Source organism: Lepidothrix coronata, unplaced genomic scaffold (assembly GCF_001604755.1).
Source record: "Lepidothrix coronata isolate B3197 unplaced genomic scaffold, Lepidothrix_coronata-1.0 Scaffold142, whole genome shotgun sequence".
Lineage (NCBI taxonomy): Eukaryota > Metazoa > Chordata > Aves > Passeriformes > Pipridae > Lepidothrix > Lepidothrix coronata.
Genome location: NW_016690322.1, coordinates 448,969 through 467,159, shown reverse-complemented (window position 1 = coordinate 467,159; position 18,191 = coordinate 448,969). Strand labels below are relative to the sequence as shown.

At 36.2% G+C, this 18,191-nt stretch overlaps 1 protein-coding gene across 8 annotated transcripts in view; it reads left to right on the top strand.

The window, feature by feature from the left end:
• Positions 1-18,191, top strand: part of NAALADL2 (N-acetylated alpha-linked acidic dipeptidase-like 2) — a 469,384-nt gene that overhangs the window by 285,351 nt on the left and 165,842 nt on the right. For all 8 annotated transcript variants that reach the window (XM_017827775.1, XM_017827774.1, XM_017827776.1 and 5 more), the window contains one exon: positions 3,704-3,823. In XM_017827775.1, the coding sequence (XP_017683264.1) occupies positions 3,704-3,823 (120 nt within the window). The remainder of the gene's footprint in view (positions 1-3,703; positions 3,824-18,191) is intronic.

Genomic DNA, 18,191 nt, shown 5'->3' with positions numbered 1-18,191 from the left:
ATCTTTCAAACAGATTAGCATGAAACAATTTGAGGAGTAAGTACCTAATTCAGATGGATAAAACAACTCATTCCTTAGCAGTTTCCCAGTTTTAGGGTAAGAGGATTTACTGTTGCATATCTAAACCAAGTAGACAAGTGCTCTTTTTCAGCACCTGTTAAAAGAATGAGCTCTCTTTTGTTTTCAAACAAAATTATCCTACCATAGGAAAGCAGTTTATCCAACATGGGTAGTTGAGGTTAGGGTATTTTGCTTTTTAAAAAGCTGGTGTGTGTAAAATGAGGATTATGTCATGTTGTAAGCATTTCTTAAAAAAAAAAAAAGAGAAAAGAAATAATAGAAAATTTAATCTTCATTCGTTTTTAGAAGTATTAGGAATGTTGCAACTAAAACAGGCCTTCATGCAACATAAATGGTCTGTCAGTTACTGAGGGGATTATTGAGAAGGTAGAAGTCTTTGAATTCAATACAATTCTTCACCATTATTTTGAAAACGTATTTTTTCAATATTGTTTTTTGTTAGAAGTAAGATGTCCAATTAGTTGGGTCCCAGTCTATTATAAACAAAACCAAAACCAACTACTCTGAGTTAGTGTTGCTGTACTGTATTTGATGAGGTGTTCTTATTAAGTAGTGCAAACTATTTTGCTTTCTATTAATAATTTTACTAAGGTATTCCAGCACAGAAGAAGGGAAGGGGCAGGGATAATTTTTTAAACTCTTTTCATAATTTAATATGTACCTCTTAGTTTCTGGATTGTATTGCCAAAATGTTATGACCTTGTTCAAAACTCTTCCAGTGGGTTATTGTCTTCACTCGTTGGGATGAGCCATGCATAGTTTTACTACAGAGAATATTTTATTCCTTTTTTTCTTTTTTGGTCATTTTAGCTGAAGTTAAATCTGAGATTCACTATGGAAACTTCCAGCTGCTGACTACATCTGATGCTGCCAGAATGTGATAACCTACTTTGGTAAACATGTGCAGTTTTTACCCACGGTTCCCCAAAAGATAAAATTAAAAGTCAAAGATTTGTGATGAGAAGAGAACCACTTCAGACTTACAGTGAAATAGAAGTGTGCAAGTACCCCTAAAGTTGGACAGTTACAGGATGTTTAAGTCATGCTTGTTTTCAGGCAAATGCAGAAGAAAGACTTCTTATATACTAAGCTTTGACATATCTATCCTTCATGTGGAAGATGTGTGATAAAAGCACATGTAACTCTGTTCTATTATACCCAACTTCTCATTCATTATGTAATGACTTCTTCCATGTACTCTCAATGTATGAATGTATTTATTAGCTTTGGCATTGGGGCTTACTTTTAACATTTGGAGCACAGAACATAGTTTGCAGAGTGTTTGGGGCAGCAGGGAGTCAAGTTTGGTTCTCACATAATTAAAAAATGAACAGTGCTTTTGCAGGGCCTCTTATTCTGCCTCTCTCTTGTTGAGCTCATATGTTGCCTGGGAAAGACCAGTGAGCAGCTCTTGGAGATGCAGTTTACATCCATAAATTAACTAAGAACATCCAAGGGCAGTTGCTAAATGCATTAATAATTGTGCACACATGTAGTTTTGTTGTTTACAGAGCAGTGGATAGCACCCTGGAGAAGCAGCTAGTGGTGTGCAGAGGAGCAGCACATGAATGTAGATGGGCAGGGATCTCATTTTCACGTGGGCATACTGGAGAAGCAAATGGCTTGATACTTCATTATGTTATATATCTGTGTATTGATTTTGCCTCATGAAAATTCAATGCAGTTTCTCTCATACAAATGATGAAAGCTCTGATTTTTGCTTTGGGAGGGTAAGTGGCAAAGGCAATGGGTCCAAAGGACTTAGACAGAAGTATCCCTAGAATTCCTAGATGTAAATTCCCATAACCTCTCAAGCCATAAGACTTTTGAGACACTTAATAATTGTTGCACTGAAGTGTGTCTATTGACACGTGTAGGTACAAATTAGGATAAAGATAAGGGCCACAATTGTATGAAGTTGAAGAAGTACCCTGGTTAATACCCTTTCTTCATCTGAGGTTAACTCTGTAACTGGAGGCTGGAGATTAGGTAAAACATAAAATACCTTCTACTAGTATAAAATCTTCACGTGATTTTATCTTAGTTTTCAAATGTTGTAGTCATACGGGAAAAATATATATTGGATCTCAGCTTGTAGTCACCCTTTGAATTTTCTTATTAAACAGTTTTCAAGTTCTTTAGATATCAAAACCCTCATATATTTTAGAAGAAACAACCTTTTCTGTTCTTAAATTTCTGTATTTGGTGTTAAGTTTGATATTTGCTGTTCAAAAGTGTCTTATAACTTGGGCTGACCTTTCCAAATACTTGGTTTATACAGGACTGATGACACGTTACAGACTTGGAAACTTGTTATCTTAAAAATTTAGAAGAATACATTTAATAAGACAGGAACCTTGGCAAAAATTTTTATATGCTTTCAACTTAAATGTTGAGATGCCAACTCAGACAAAACATTCAGATATGGTTTTATAAGGGTAAATACTTTCCTAAAATAGCCACGTTCAGGAATCTAGTAAAATTTCACACATCCCACATATCCAGAACAACTGTTGCTAGAATTTAAACAGTTTGTGTAGAGATACCCAAAATCAGAACTGTTGCCTTTGGCAATGAATCCATACTTATGTTACCAAACTGTACTGAAAGAGAAACTTTTCCATCTTGTACTGCTCCTCCTATTTTAATTTTTAAACACTCATGTAATATCCTTGTGTCTTCTTGTACTTACATTTAATGTGAACACTGTGGAGGGATTTAGAGGTTCCAGAATGTCCTCAACAATGTCCTGAGAGCTTCATAACACTCTAAAATAGTAATGTAGAAGACTGATTATCCTCCTACTTTGTCTTCACCAGAATTTATTGCTGTAAGTGTGTGTAAGAAACATGCCCTTGGTCATTCTTGAATTACATGTATTTTAAAAAATCCTTGAAAACACGTCTTGAAATATTTTTCCATTACTGCTAGTGCTTGACATTTAGTAATAACTTAGAACTTTACCATATTTTCTTGCAGTGTCCTAGCTGAAGAGCTGAAGATCTCCATGCTCTAAACACTTCTAGTTGGAAGTGACTCTAAAGAATTTGAAAATATGTGTTAATAGAAAAGTTTATGCTTTTAATATTGCTATCTGAGTAATGCTTGGATAACTGATGGAATATAAGAAAATACTTCAATAGTTGAGGAAGGCTGCTCAGGAATCATATGAGACCACATAAAACTGTGTATGTTTGGTGGAGTTTGTGTTATCTGTGTATTTTCATCAGTGACCAATATAATCACTCATTTTCTGAAATGCTTTACAAGACTGATTCCTTCGAAGAAAAAAAACCACAGGAGTGACTTAAACAATTTTAAATAAGTTCCTGTAGCTACTGAGGGCAAATGCTCACCAGAATCAGCATCACTTATAACCACTAGAAAAAAAAATAGAAGGGATTTTATCACAGCTGATAGATTGTGAGTGAAAACTGCATAAAATTATGTGTCAGACTGCACTCTCAAGTTCTTTGCTATTACAGGTATTGCTGATGAGAAGTTGGGGTAGGGTAATTGCTCGTGTGCTTGTACTTAAGCAGACAACTTTGTTTCTGTGCAAGGAGCACCCTCAGTAATGTGTGGTTGTAGGTATAGCCTGAACTTTGTCTTCTCTTTGCAGGCAGAGCTGGTTGATGTGCAGTATGGCACCATGGAAGACCTGCTCCGGATTCAAGCCATTACAAACGTGACCAAAAAAATTGCACTTTTGAAGCTAGGACAATCACCTTTGCTTTATAAGGTTAGTCAGAACCTAGTTACGCATTAGCTGAATTATTCACTTGTTTGGTTTTTTTGTTTTTGGTTGTTTTTTTTTCAGTTCCAAAATATCGAAACAAAGACTTTCCCATTCTGTCCCAGTAAGTCAGGACTTACTGGCATTCACATTCTTCCTTAATACACATTCTTCCTTAATACTCACCACTTCGCTCTGCAGTGCCTTTTATGTGTTACAGTTATTTATGTTGCTGCATATCTTGCAGTGCCCCACTAGTCTGTCATATTTTTCCTGGGTGTACTGTGAGCCTTTTGGCAAATAAAGAAATCCCTGAAAGAAATAATAAAGCATGAGGGAACAAAAAAAAGGCAACTGATATCAGGAATAGTTTGATCTGTGTCTCCTAAAAATGTACATAGAACAGTGCACTGAAATCTTTTGTTTCTGCATAATTGCACGTAGTACTTGGTTTGATGGCTGTAGTTGTGTGTAGTTTGGCTCAGCATATTGTGAGAGGAGGCAGAGCACAGTCTATGCTCACCTGAGCTCAGGCTTCTGTGGGTCTTTCCAGCCCTGCTGGGCTGTGTCCAACATCCAGCACTTGATGTTATGCTGCCAGCACTCAGATTGCAAGGTAATCACAGTAGCATACACTATGGGAGGACTGACACTAGTGTTTATGGATTTAAGAAATGACATTGTAACTTGGTTTCTTCATGGCATTTTGCAGCCTTGCTGTGTGCAGAATTTGCCTTTGCCACCGTGTTCTTCTTCCACTCCCTCTTTTCTCCTTCTTTGGTTGAGATTATGTGTTGGGAGGGCTGCACATGGGTACATGTGTGTCCGCCTTCTCCTCCAACTCGAGTGCTGGCAGAAAGCACAGAGCAGGAGCTCACTAATCCATTTGCACATTAAATGTAATAGAGTCAACATACAAACCACATTTAAACTCTAAATGCCCAGTAACTGCCTTCTGTTGCAAATAATTTATAGGCAAAAATGCTGGTTTGACGTTCAGAAAATACACTGAACCAATAAATACTTAAACAACTAATTCGCAAATTAACAAATGCAATTATAAAGGAGCAGTGACTCCAGATCTTGCCATTAAAAGGATCAGGATCTGCTCTGTTGGACATGGAAAGTTCAGTCGGGACCATAACACAGGTTCAGAAAACAGCCACTTACTATTTTTTCTATAGGAATAAGATTTGTCTCAATAAAAATGCCATTTTCAACGGAGTAGCTTTAGCTGTTTATTTAAATTATTTAGATGCAATTTAATTACGCTCTTGAAAGGTCAGTTGTCATTGCTGGAACTTGGCTGTCGCGCATCGTTTCCACCAGTAGATCTGATGCTGCATTTCACCACTGACAAAAACAATGAAATAGCAATCAGGGCTCACAAAGTAGGGATTTGATAAAGATGTAAAGTTTGCTGTAACAGCACTGTCTCTGAGATGGGTTTTTTACCCGTTTGTGTTCCTGTGAGGATGCACTATGTCTGAATTAGGAAAGTGTACAGCCTGAAGGAGGAGGGGAAAGCAAATGGTGCTGACAACAAGGCACATCTCAGGAGCTTTTTGTGTGGGTTGGCTGTAGCCTGGTCCCAAATATGTGCTATTTGGTGGCTGAGGTGCATTAGCTACATTTCTCATACTCAGCTGCTGCTCCAGAAGAATCCATTTTGCACATCCAGGGTCTGTTATACAGTATGAACCAAAGTGTGGTATGATCAGGAGGCTGATTTTGAATGCACACTCAGGATCTGAGCTAAAAATACACTCCCCAAGCCTTCTTTCTGTGTTCCCCTCATGCAGGTAGGAAGTTTGCCCTTTTTTTGAGGCTATATTTTAGAATATAAATTGTCTCTCTTTTGCAGTGAAATAATTGTAAGCTTTACTTTTCTCATAAGAGAAGATGTAGAAAGATTATCAGAAATAGATTCTCCTTTCATAAGGAATATTTGAAGTGAAAGATTGCCTTAAACAGCAAGTCCTGTTGGTTTAAACAGGCCCAGTATCTCACTACTAAATCCACTTTTTGTATCTTTTTTCCACCCTAATGTTTATGTTTCCGCACTTATTGAGTCTCACATTTCTGTTTCAGCAGATACTTTCCTCTCCCTATATTTTCCTTATCTCTGTCTTCCATGTGCTTGGTTTTACATCACATTAAAACAGAACACTAGTTCATAAGAGAGCTGTGGCTATATATACGTATATATTTGCTACTTTTCTTTCTCATTTCTGTATTTAACTTGTATTTTTCATGTTTTAATGTTCTTTAATTTCTCATTATTATTACTTTATAATACACAAATATCTCACTCTGGATTTGAGTTTTATTTTTATAGACCCTGCACCAAGGTTTAATCTTCATAACAGGGTTTCTAATTATGTCTCTACTTTTCAGCTTGCATTTTCCCTTTTGTGAGTATACTTTTTCTCTCTTTCTCTCTCTCTCTTTTTACTACCATCAACAACTGCTGTTCTTCTTGTGTTTTTTTTCTATTTCCCCCTTTTGTGTATTTAATGTGCCTTTTTTTTTTTTATTTTGACTACTGTTTGTTCTCTCCATACTGAGTCCATTGAAAAAGACCTGAAAGAAATAATAAACTGCTGCTGGCAGAAAAATCACCATGAAAACTGAACAACATTTCTTTAGTCTTTATATCACATTAACAGAAAGGATGTGCTGGTAGAAAAGAGCTTCATGTGCAAGGGGATAATTTATAGACATAAGCCCAAGTGATGGAAATTTGAATATTTGGAAAGATAATGGTATTAATGACAATGTTTTTGCAGTAGAGGTTTGGTATGTGGAGATTGGATAGGGTACAAAATTTGGGGAAGGATTAAGATTGAAGATAATTTGGAGCTTCTACTTAGTCTTTCAGACTGGGCCCATCTCTCATATCTTCAGACACATTGAAAACAACAGACACAGTTCAGAGCTTGGAGTAATTTGAAATTGGAATATACAGGGAATTTGGACTATGCAGAAAAGCCTGAATTCAATGTGCTGTTAGAATATGCAGTTTAGTCTTTAACATGAGTAATTCTGATTAAATTTGGTAAGGTTCATAAATTGAAGCTGCTTTGTAAGAACAAGATTTTCAGGAATCTGACCTGGGGTAATTTTTGTAATTGGATATGATTTTCAGATTTTATTGGGAGTGTTGTATTTCTGTTCCACTGAAACAGAACTTAGTGTCTGTTCAGGGCAAGAGGGGCAGGAATGACGGCCATGGGCATATGCCCAGAGGATTGGCAGAGCCAATCTCAATCCCTTAAACCAGATCTTTGCAAACAAACAATATGTTACTACAGCCACATCATAAGTTACAGCTATAAAGAGAAATAACATGAATCCTTCCTTGATAGCAGGGTATCAACAAGAGCATTGACTCTATGGTGGGAAAAAGAACCCACAAAAAACCAAAACAACAACCAAATAGTTTACATTGCTGTGATAAAAAGAATAGATAAAAAAGGGATATGTATTTATATATATAAATCAGACTGGAGCAGAGGTTTGGGAAAGGGGTTTTACCATTGTTAGGGCACCGCTAAGGTAAATTAGGGAGCAAGACTCTTTTATAAAATTAATATAAAAAGTGAAGAAAAGAATGGTAGAAATGCTTCAAGGGCTGGAGCATTTTTAGTATGGCAAAGGCAGAATCATTTTCAAATGCAACCAAAATGTTTAGGAATTTGCTGCTCCCAGCACCTGGAGTGACAGTTTCCTATTGCAACATGAATTGAGCCAGCGGACTGAGCAGGGAAGCACAGAGGGAGTCCTCATGTGACATGTTAACTTGGCATAACCATGGTCTGGTCATTTTGGACTCATTAGCCCAAATAATTCACAGTGCTGAAAAACTGACAGAAGGAAAAAATGTAAACTGTTGTGACAACTCCCAAAGGGATCTTGTGGCTTAGTCTGAGACAACACTTAAGAGCTGGATTGTTTCTGAATTAAGAGGGAGCTGCATTAAGGAAGAGGAAAAACTTTCTTAAGGAGGGAACTGAAATGAGACAAATGTAGAACAGAAGTGAAGCACAACTTCTGGAGTGAGCTGCCATAGAAAGAAGTAGAATCCTTGCTTTCTCATACCTTGAGATTGAAAGGGACCTGTTCCTGGTGTTCTGGGTAGAAGGAAAATTCATGTGTCAGTGGAACTCAGGTTGTTGGGATCACTGGTGAGATTGAGTGCACAGTCACAGGAGGTCAGGGCAGACCACTGATGTCCTTGAACCACGAGGATCAATAAACGTGGGGAAAGATGATGAAGTTTGTTACTAGTGATTAAGCAAATCACTCATGTGATGTAGAACACCTTCTTGAGAAAGAGCACCTTGAGTTGCCCACGGTGTTTGTAGAGAACATATTCTAATAGTATAGAAAATGTGTGGTGACAGAAAGATTGAGAAAACCACCTCACTAGCACCCAGCTCCTCTGCTCTAAAGCTGCTCTGTGTCACCACTGTGAGCACATACAAGAAACCAGAGGAGGCTTTTTAAGAGCGAACTGCACAATGGTTTCAGTATCCAGCCTCTGGAAATACCATTAACAGATTTATTTTTTGAAAAATGTTGTGAGTCTTGATCATGATTTAATCTTTAGGGGTTGCAATTCATGAAAAAGCCATAATTTTTGTCCTAAATTAACTTTTAATAGAGTAACAAAAGCCCTGAAGGCCAAACCACTTCATCTTTAATATGTTCACATATTAACATTTTTTCCACATCCATTAAATGAAGATGTTGTTCTACCATGTAAATATCTATATTTATTTTAATAATTTACTGCCTGCATAAATATTCATAAAATTGCTTTTTAACTGTCATAAAGTTTAGGAATGTGGATGCTTGGATGTTTATGCAGAGGTTATTGGCAGGCTCTTGCGGATAAGGATTTGCTAAATGGAAAATATTAAAGATTCCCAGAATAAAGGCAATTTGCAAAAAGGCTTCAATTTAATAACTGTGTTAGTTTTAAATAAGTTTACTTTGGAAAAAGTAATTTCATTTTTCTACTGTCTATATTGTTTATTTCTTTCTCTCTAGTACTTTTTATGGCTAACACATATAATTCTGAAGATTACAATTCACATTGTAAATCTCCATTTAACTGGGACTCTCTTTCCTTCCATCCCTTCCTCCCTTCCTATATATACACACAAATATACGTGTATATGCATTTATTTACACATGCATACATATATATACAGTGTGTGCATATAAATATACACATAAAAACTGTATTAAAAAACCCAAACATTTTTTAGGGAACATAAACACTTTATATGCATTTCATTAATAAGGACACTGGGGGTTTAGTTGTGTTTTTTTGGTTGGCTTTTTTTGTATGATGGAATTTTTTCCAAGGCTCCTAAATTCTTTATATACCCATTTCCCATATGAGTGCTGTGGGACTTTTAATGATATTATATCCTTTCCTAAACCCCTTCTTGAAAATTCAAGCCATAGATATAGGTAATATAAATAAAAATTATAGAATCATTTAAAACTATATTTGGAGATCTGGATCTGAAGTGATCGTCTAGTAACATCCACTAGAATATCATCCTCAGGTGTTCTCTAATTTAGCATCCTCTTAGGATCTCATCTTTATTCCCAAAATCCTGAGAGCTCCTCGTGATAATCCAAACTGAATTCAAATTGATTCATTCAAATTATTGAAGCAGATTTTACTAATTAGATAAATTATATTTCTACAAAATGTACTAGTTCTTACCCAGTTGTTTTGTGGTCCATTTTCCTTAGCCTTTGTCTCCCTTGAGTTTTTCAGAGACTCTCTCCTTCCTGTTAGTTTGTTTTATTCTTTATCCTTTTTTTTAGTTCCCTCAAAGATTAGATTGAGTGTATTCATGTTATTAACCTTCCCCTTCCTCAAACAACCTATTTAATCTTTTGGATATTATACAGTCTAAGGAATGGTCCCTTTTCATTTCTTCTTTACTGCCTATGTAAAAAAATTCTGCCAAGGCCTTCAAAAAACTTCCTGCACAATAGTCTATACTAAATACTAATACTAAAAATCTGTTTATGTAATTGAGGTTTCACACTCATCAATCCTGTGTTTTGAATGATTATTTTAGTCATCTGTTTACCTCTTCCTGATTTCATGATTCATGGAACGATATACAAGATATTTTACTCTTTAGTGATTACTGAGAAATGTTATGTTTGTTTTGAAGAAAGACCATTGGCCTGCCTTCATCTGAAAAAGTGAGAAATATAAGAGAGTTAAAAAACCAAGTCTGTCTGCACAGGTTTATCACTTAGTGCTTCATCCTGAAGTCATATTCTAAGGGTTTTTTTTGCAAAACTGAGTTTAAAACATAGCTAAAATAAGTAAATGAAAATGAAAAGTAACAACTGTGATACATCTTCCCCTCTGTGTGAGGTACTTTGGGAAAGAAAATCAAGAAATCATAGCGACTTGAGAAATCTGTGGTTGATGACTAAAAAAGCATTGAAATGGAAAACCACAAACAGTGGCTTTCTACTCCTGTTTGGAACCAACACTGAGCTCTAGTGTTCAGTTCCTAGAAGGCTGTTAGAATAATTTTGAGCTGAGCATGTCAGTTTTCCTCCTACTTTTCCAACATTTGAAGGATGATCTACTGTGACCTGTACAACCTAAAAGTGAAACAGTGCCTGTGCTCTTATAAATCCAATCTGTATCTGTCCAGATGAGTATGAAATAGTTGACAAAAATTTGCTCTCTTATCCCCTTAGTCAAGTGCACTGCAGTAAATTAAAGAGGGAGTTCTCACTCTACTTTTTATAATATAAATGGGAGAAAGTAATTTGCTCTTGTAAGCAGCAAGAAGAATATGTAAGGGGTGGGGTAGGAGAAGAGCAATTGATGTCTGGAAGGAAGCATAATTATAGCACAACTTGTCAATATTCTCAAGTAATTAACATTTTGGTTGCATCAGTAAGAGGACTTCTGGTTATTACTCATTTCCTTTTTGCTTACAAACCCTTGGATTTGTTTGCGTGGAAGGAGAAATGTGCTATTAGCAGAGTAAAGGGGGGGATATGTAAGTTAATGAGCAAAAGTAGATATCGATTATTCTGCATTTCTGATGCCACAAAATTTTCCTGAATGTTTTGAGAAGCCATTTCTGTTTTGCAGATTTACTTGCACTCCCATCTGCACTTCCTAATCTCTCTTTCTCCTCTGGATTGATACAGAAACTTCTGAAGTCCTGCTGCTGAATCAAACACTGAATTCTTACCAATTTGACTCGATACATAGTCCTGTTATCTTCAGTGATCCTGAACACTTAATTTTCTCTTGGGAAAATAATTCTGAATATTCATATACTCAATTGGGTGTTTAATTGCACATTCACTACAGATATTGAATGTATCCTTTGAAAAATCAGCCCATCTCCCATAATGAATTACTATTTCCTGAGGGAAAGGGATGACCAGTGTTACAGGAGGTCTTCTCCTTTTAGTGCTAAGGCTTAAATTGAGTGAGACAGTTAAGTGGCTTCCATTCAAACATGGACAATGGTTGACTCATAAAGAATTCATTCTGGGGTCTTCTGAAGCTCTTGTCAGATTTTAGAGGTGTGAAACCCAAGCATAATTTTCTATTTTATCAAGCCCTTAAAAATGAGCAGTAAATGCAGTCATCCAATTTACTGTCTGAGTGCTATGTCCTGATAAATGGTGCAAAGTCAAGTGAAATGGCTTTGCTGTGAGGCATCTGTTCTCAAGCAGAGCTGAGCAAAGATATCCATTGCCTCAATTTGTACCTTCAAGCCCTAACTCCACACAGCTGATCAGCTACCTGTGTGCAGGGCAATGGGAAAGACTTACCAGTTAGTTGGTCTTTCCTTCATAAAATCTAAGCCTTTAAAATTTGCTCTTCCTGCAGATGCACTGGTCACATTTCTGCTAGTGGTCTTGACACTTTTTTTTGTTGCTTATGTAGGGAATTACAGGCATTTTCTTCTACCCAGGCTGCTAATTGAGCTGGTCTTTTGCATTAGTTGAGCTTGGATTTCACAAAACAACCATTGACAGACAAATTATCTGGGCCTTTTTCCAGCTCATGTGTTTCCAGCACATGCTGTTTGATTTCAAAAACAGCTGAGAAAGGGAAAAAGAAAATGGAAGATCCAGGAGCTTTGAGTAGAGATGAGAAGTGAATATATAAAATCTCATCCTGCCACAACAGGTCTACCTGACTGTTGGTTCTTTGAAAGTGTTAAAGACACTGGACTTGGTCAAGCAATGCCAGTGATCCTCAGAACTGCCCACTCAAAGAGCTCTGCAAAGGAGAGGTACAGACCAGCACTGTACATGCTGCTTATTTGGTATTTTTTGAAAAACTAGCCAGAGGAAAAGGTCATCTTTCTTCAGGCAACAAGTTTTTTTTGTCTTCCCCTCATTTAGTAGTGGGTTAGAATTGTATGGTATGTTCTATATTAGTTACTGGTTTATCATTTTATTAAAAAAAACTTATGACTATTCTCTGGCATTTTGTGCTGTTTTATGTCTTTTCTCCTCATTTCAGAGTACCTACTTTATAATAATCAGTTTATTTATGTATCTGGGAACTGATTTGAAAGGTATCAAAAGTCATTACTTTTGAACAAAGTATTTATATAAACCTTTATTTAGGAGATTATAGAATAAATGGTTCTGTTCCTAGAATCAAAGGTTTTTTTGATAAACCAGGATGTCACAGATTGCTCACTGAAGAATTATTTTCATGCCTTGTGGCTCATTTTAGTCATCTGCCCTTTAAAATGCAGCTAAGTTAAAATGCAGTTAAGAAAAAAGAAACGGTTCAGTAACCTGGTGGGTTCTCTGAATAGGTTTGTAGCTGGTCCTACTTTAGGCCAGATCCAGACTTTGGTTTGATTTACGCTGATTCTGCATTGCTTTACATACTCATCTGTGAGAATTTGTTGACAAAATCAGCACTTGTGATTTATGTGTGAAAATCTGAGTTCTGCCCTTTCAAATACACCTGCAGTTTGCCGTGTGATCAGAGCTTCGAGTAGAAATGTGGCCTTGCAGAGTGCTGAGAGCCAACCTTTTCATTTGCATCCATGGAACTAGAGTTTTATACTTGACGTTCTGTAGCCTGTGGAAGGTTTTTCTCATTTTCCCTTGGGTTATTTGAATCGTTCTTTTGAGATCTTCTGTAGCTGCATTTTGCGGAGCATGGATGGTTAAAATATGTAACTGCTTGTCTTCCCCGCAGAGGGAAGAGGTGGCTTTTGGCATTACATCTTTTAATTTTCTCTTTGTTTGCATTATGCTGAGGAAGCCATAGAACAGCAAAGTCACAATTTCACTCTTAGCAATTTGGGCCTCTTGATACCCGTGCATGAATTTGAAAAGAAAAACACCAAGTCCATCATTACAAATATAATTGGCACCATCTTTGCAAGAACAGCAATAACTGCTTGGAATATTTTGTTTCGATTGCCAAAACATTAAACTAACCTTCTGTGCAGAAGGCAATTCTTCCACAGTGAACATATTTTCTCTTAACAGGAGAAGATTGTGCATTTCAAAATGAGAACTCAGAAATTCTCATTTTCTCTTTAGGTCTGAGTGAATAATTCACAAACAACAACACGGGCAACAAAGTTACAATTGTCTTGTTTTCTCTAGATCTAAGTAAATGGCAGCTTACTTTAATTTATATGTTATCCTACTACATGCTTATGTTTTTTAATTCAGTTTGGTTCTTGTGTTTGGTTTTGGGGGTTTTTCTTTGTGATTTTTTGTTTGTTTGGTTTTAGTATTGATTTTATTCTAAGTAATTTGCTGAGAGCAATTAATTCCCTGTATTTGAGGTTGGAGTTGTGATCATTCAACATGATTGATTGTTTTGATTTTTCTTTTTTTAAAAGCACTGACTTGGATGCTTTTTGATACATATACTCAATCAAGGTTGTTGCAAACAAAAAGATTCCTGAACTTCCTTATGTTCATTGGGAGAGAAGACAAAAGTTGCATGATCATAGTCACTGGAACCTTAAGTTAAAAGTGTTTGGGGATACTTTCCTTGATTGACTTAGGATGTCATATAGTAACTAGTACCATTTTTCATTATTTTTTTCAAATTTCACATCACTTGTACATTTTAGATTTCTCTAAAAATCAGGTTCTTCATTAGGTAAAAAAACGTAAACCAAACAAACCCAAACCTTCACATGGCTGCTGCTGATAGCCTTGTAATTGTAAATAATCATAGTATGTGCATGGGCTGAGATTTGTCAGTGCAACCCCGTTATTTCTAGATACAGGTAATATTTTAGAGAGAGGACAGAGTGTTTGCATTTTGTGAAGGTTGGAGGAGTGCCTGCACTGACAGCTGAACTGTTATTTATGTTTTTTCCACTGTAAGTTATTATGCAGGCATCATAAGAACTCTTACCACACAGCCTCAGAAGTGACCTTGAGGTGACCTAGAGAGACCTCCCTTTCAATAAGATGGAAGCATATTTTTCAATTCTGAGTCAGTCTTGGTTTTCCTGGGAGTGGGAACTGACTGTACGGCCTTTTATATCAGTATTCAGTTTTATGTGATGGTTTTATGAAATAAAATGTCCACTGGGGAACTGACCTGACAACTCAGTTCAGTCAGTCCTCCTACTGTAATCTCAAAGGAAATATGATAACATTTAATCCACTTAACCACCTGACCATGTCCCATTCCTGTTTATCATATTATAGAGAATAAGGTAAAAAAGGCATATCCACATCTGCTGGTTCAGGCCGTTCTTGGATTCTAGCCTTAAGAAGTCTTTATTACAGATTAGAAATTAATTAGTTCAGAGCATCTGAGTGTGTAGAAATTACTGTCTCTCAATACCCATGTGTTCCATCTTAATTTTGAATTCCCTCCTAGCATTGCAGTTGATCAAGTAAATGTGTATAGGCTTGATCTGCTGTTTCCAGTATCAGATAAATGTGGAGGCTTAAGCAGGTTTTATGGGCTCTTCTTGTGTCTGACAGTGTAAGTTGTCTCCGTGGAAAGGTGATGCACATGTACCTTAAAAATGAGATACAAGGAAGACATTTGGAGTGCATTAAGGAGGGGTGTGACCCAGTCTCCTGTTTCTGCCTAGGAACAGTATGTAGCACCAGTCCCATTCAAAGCACTGTGTATTTATGTTTCTTGTTTTGAAATATCTAAGAGGAGTGTAAGTGTCCTATTTGCATGGTGCTTCACGCTTGACAAAGCATCTTTAAAAGATGACTTTTGCCCAATCAACCAAAGTGGGGTTGGAAGTGTGTTACAGAGTGTGATAAAAGTACAGAAATATTCACTGCAGAGTATTTGATTTGCATTTTATTTCTTTTCAGTGACATGCAATTAATCAGAAAATAGCTATTGAGGAAAGGGTAAGATTTTAGTATTGAAAAAAATGCATCTAAAACTCTCACACAGAAATTTATTTTGCTGTGACATTTGTACGTACCATATAACCTGTTTCCAAATGCCTTTTGTTTTCATTTTCATTTTTGCATGTATTTTTTTTCTGTAAAACTTGAACTTTTTGGAAGTGTAAAATGAGTCTTACAAATTACTTTTTTTAATAAATTCTTAATTTAAATTCTAATTTATTCATTTATATTGTTTACAAGTAGACTTGGCTGGGATGAATTTTGATGTGAGTGCCATACAGATTAACTGAAAGTTGCAAGGACAAAATCTGACATTGTCACTCAACATGCTTTATTTCTTTGAAGGTGTAGTCATTTCAGGGCATACAGAATATTCAGAAAATAAGATTTGTTTCTGACCTGCCAACAGTGCAGAATTGTTCAATACTTCGGTGATAGCAGTGGCAACAGGCAAAGAGTCGCTTAAATTGCCTATTTCTCCCTTTTTCTGTTCAGCAAGCAAACAGAATAAAACTTTACAGTACATTATTTAATTTTGGAAGAAACTCTATTTAAGTGAAAAAATTACCTTGATTGTTAATATGACAACATTTATTTTTCAGTAAAAAGGTAAGCTTGATACAGGGAGATTTCTAACATTCTGCTCTTGCTCCAGAAGAATATAGAAACACCACCTTATCTTTAAGCACATTAAAACTCACTTTATTTAATATAAAGAACATATTTAATTGTGTTGCTTAGTATGTTTTACAGGAACAATTGCCCTTCAGCAAAAGAAACTGTGGCTGGTGTTTATTCAGGTAAAACTCTCACATGATGATAAGGTCGTGGCCATCACATAGTGCTGTTATTGTTGAAATACTTTTACCATGAGCCCTCATGGTGAAATGCACAGACAGTCACTCACCCAGAATGATTGGCTGCTTAGTCTTCTGTCAAGAAGTTCTTATTAAACAGAAAAATCTCTCCTCCTTTTACTGTGAGAACATAACATAAGAAATGTCCCCTGTCAGCCCGATATCCTTACTTGACACGGCTCGTGCTTAGGGGAAGAGGATGGGTTAGAAAGCAAGTATGAAGTAATTTTTTTTCCTCTGGTATGTCTTTCCCAAAAATGGCAATCATAGGTGTTGTGGAGAACTCTCCCTGAAGTGGAGAATATGTCTGTGCTGATTTGATTATAATAACGAATATTCCATGAATTGGTGTATTCCAGTTCTGAGTCTGTTTATACTTACCTTATATTCTGTGGTGATGAGTTCCACCATGTAGATACTTATGATTTCTTGACATAGAATTGCACATTTGGGAAAGAATGTATTTAAAACTCTGCTAATGCTCTTCCATTATGGGGAAAAAAGAAAAGGATATAACAACCTACACAAAATATTCCACCTTCAGTCTAAATATGAACAGCCTAAAGTCACTGATGCAATTTTGATGGTACCAGCTGCATGCTAAATGCATCCCTTTAAGGATATTAGAAAGATATATTTTTTTTCTCTTTGTCTCAAGGTTAATAGACAGTATAATAAGAATGAGTTCTTAACAAATTTGTGCTCCTTAAATAACATTTAACCAAATTTTAAACTTTTTTTTCTGAATTAAGCTAGTCAGTATCTCATGGTCAAGGTGTGTTACATGATGATTTGATTTGCCTATATATTTATAGATACTAGGAATAAAGATGTTTTTTAACTTTGCTTAAACCCTATTCTCTAATTACACTCCAAGAGGGAAGAGGGGGAAAAAAAGCAAAATGCAAAAACCAATACCCCTCCAAAACAAAGAATGTCTTCTAGAAACTTGCAGCTATTTTGTTCCAGATAATATCTTAGATAGTAAGCCCAGAACTTAACATCAGTGACTCTGAGATTAAATTAATATAATAAGGCAGACTTCAAAGTATTAAGTTATTTTCTAATATTCAAAGATTATCTGAAGAGATGCAAAGAGCTGAGCGTGTTAGAGGAGGGTTTTACTGTCAGAGCTGCCTTCTTAACTCGGTATCTTCGTAGAATGTCATATGAACAGATCACTCTCTTTAGATATCTTGTCTGAAAGGACAGTTTAGTAAATGCTGGTGAAAACTCAAAAAGGTAAATTAGATTGTAAACCCCCTGTCATCCTGCTTTATGTATCTTAACGGAATGATTTGGCTGTACGGTGTCTCCTATTGGCATATAGACTCCTGTTGGACAAATGGTATTAATTAATTTGCTTCTCTGTTGGTCTAACTTGTGTCTACTTCTATAATTATTTAAAAATTCTAGAATTTCTTCTACTATTATTCATGTACTTTGTCTTTTTTAGGGTTGTTCTTTAGTATTTACTAGTAAAAAGAATCATAACTGTATAACTGAATATGTGTATATTAAATATTTTTCATCTCCTGAAAGAATTAGGTTCATACACACAGAACCATAGAATCATTTAATGGAAAAAGACCTCTAAGATTGTTGAGTCCAGCCATTCCCCCAGCACTGACAAGGCCACCACTAATCCATGACCTGAAGTGCCACATCTACACATCCTCTAAATCCTGCCAGGGATGGTGACTCCACCACTGTCCTGGGCAGCCAGTGCTTGATAACCCTTTTTGTGAAGAAGTTTTTCCTAATATCCAGTCTGAATCTTCCCTGATGCAACTTGAGGCAGTTGCCTCTCATCCCGTCACTTGCTACTTGAAAGACCAACAAATTCAAGGTCACAAAGTCTGACTTTTGGTTTTTTACCAGTTTAAGTTTTATTGAAATTGAGGGCTCGTATAAAGCTGATGCAATTAAATGCACACTTAGACCTGGTGATTTCAGTAACTACCAGTTTTCTAAATGGAATGGATGGACTTGCATTTTTCATTAATAAGTGATGCAAAAGTAAGCTTGCTGTGTCACCCTGAACTGGCTTGCTTTTCACCTTTTTGACCAGTTAAGTACAAAGATTAGTCATCACTGCCAGAGAGAAGAAA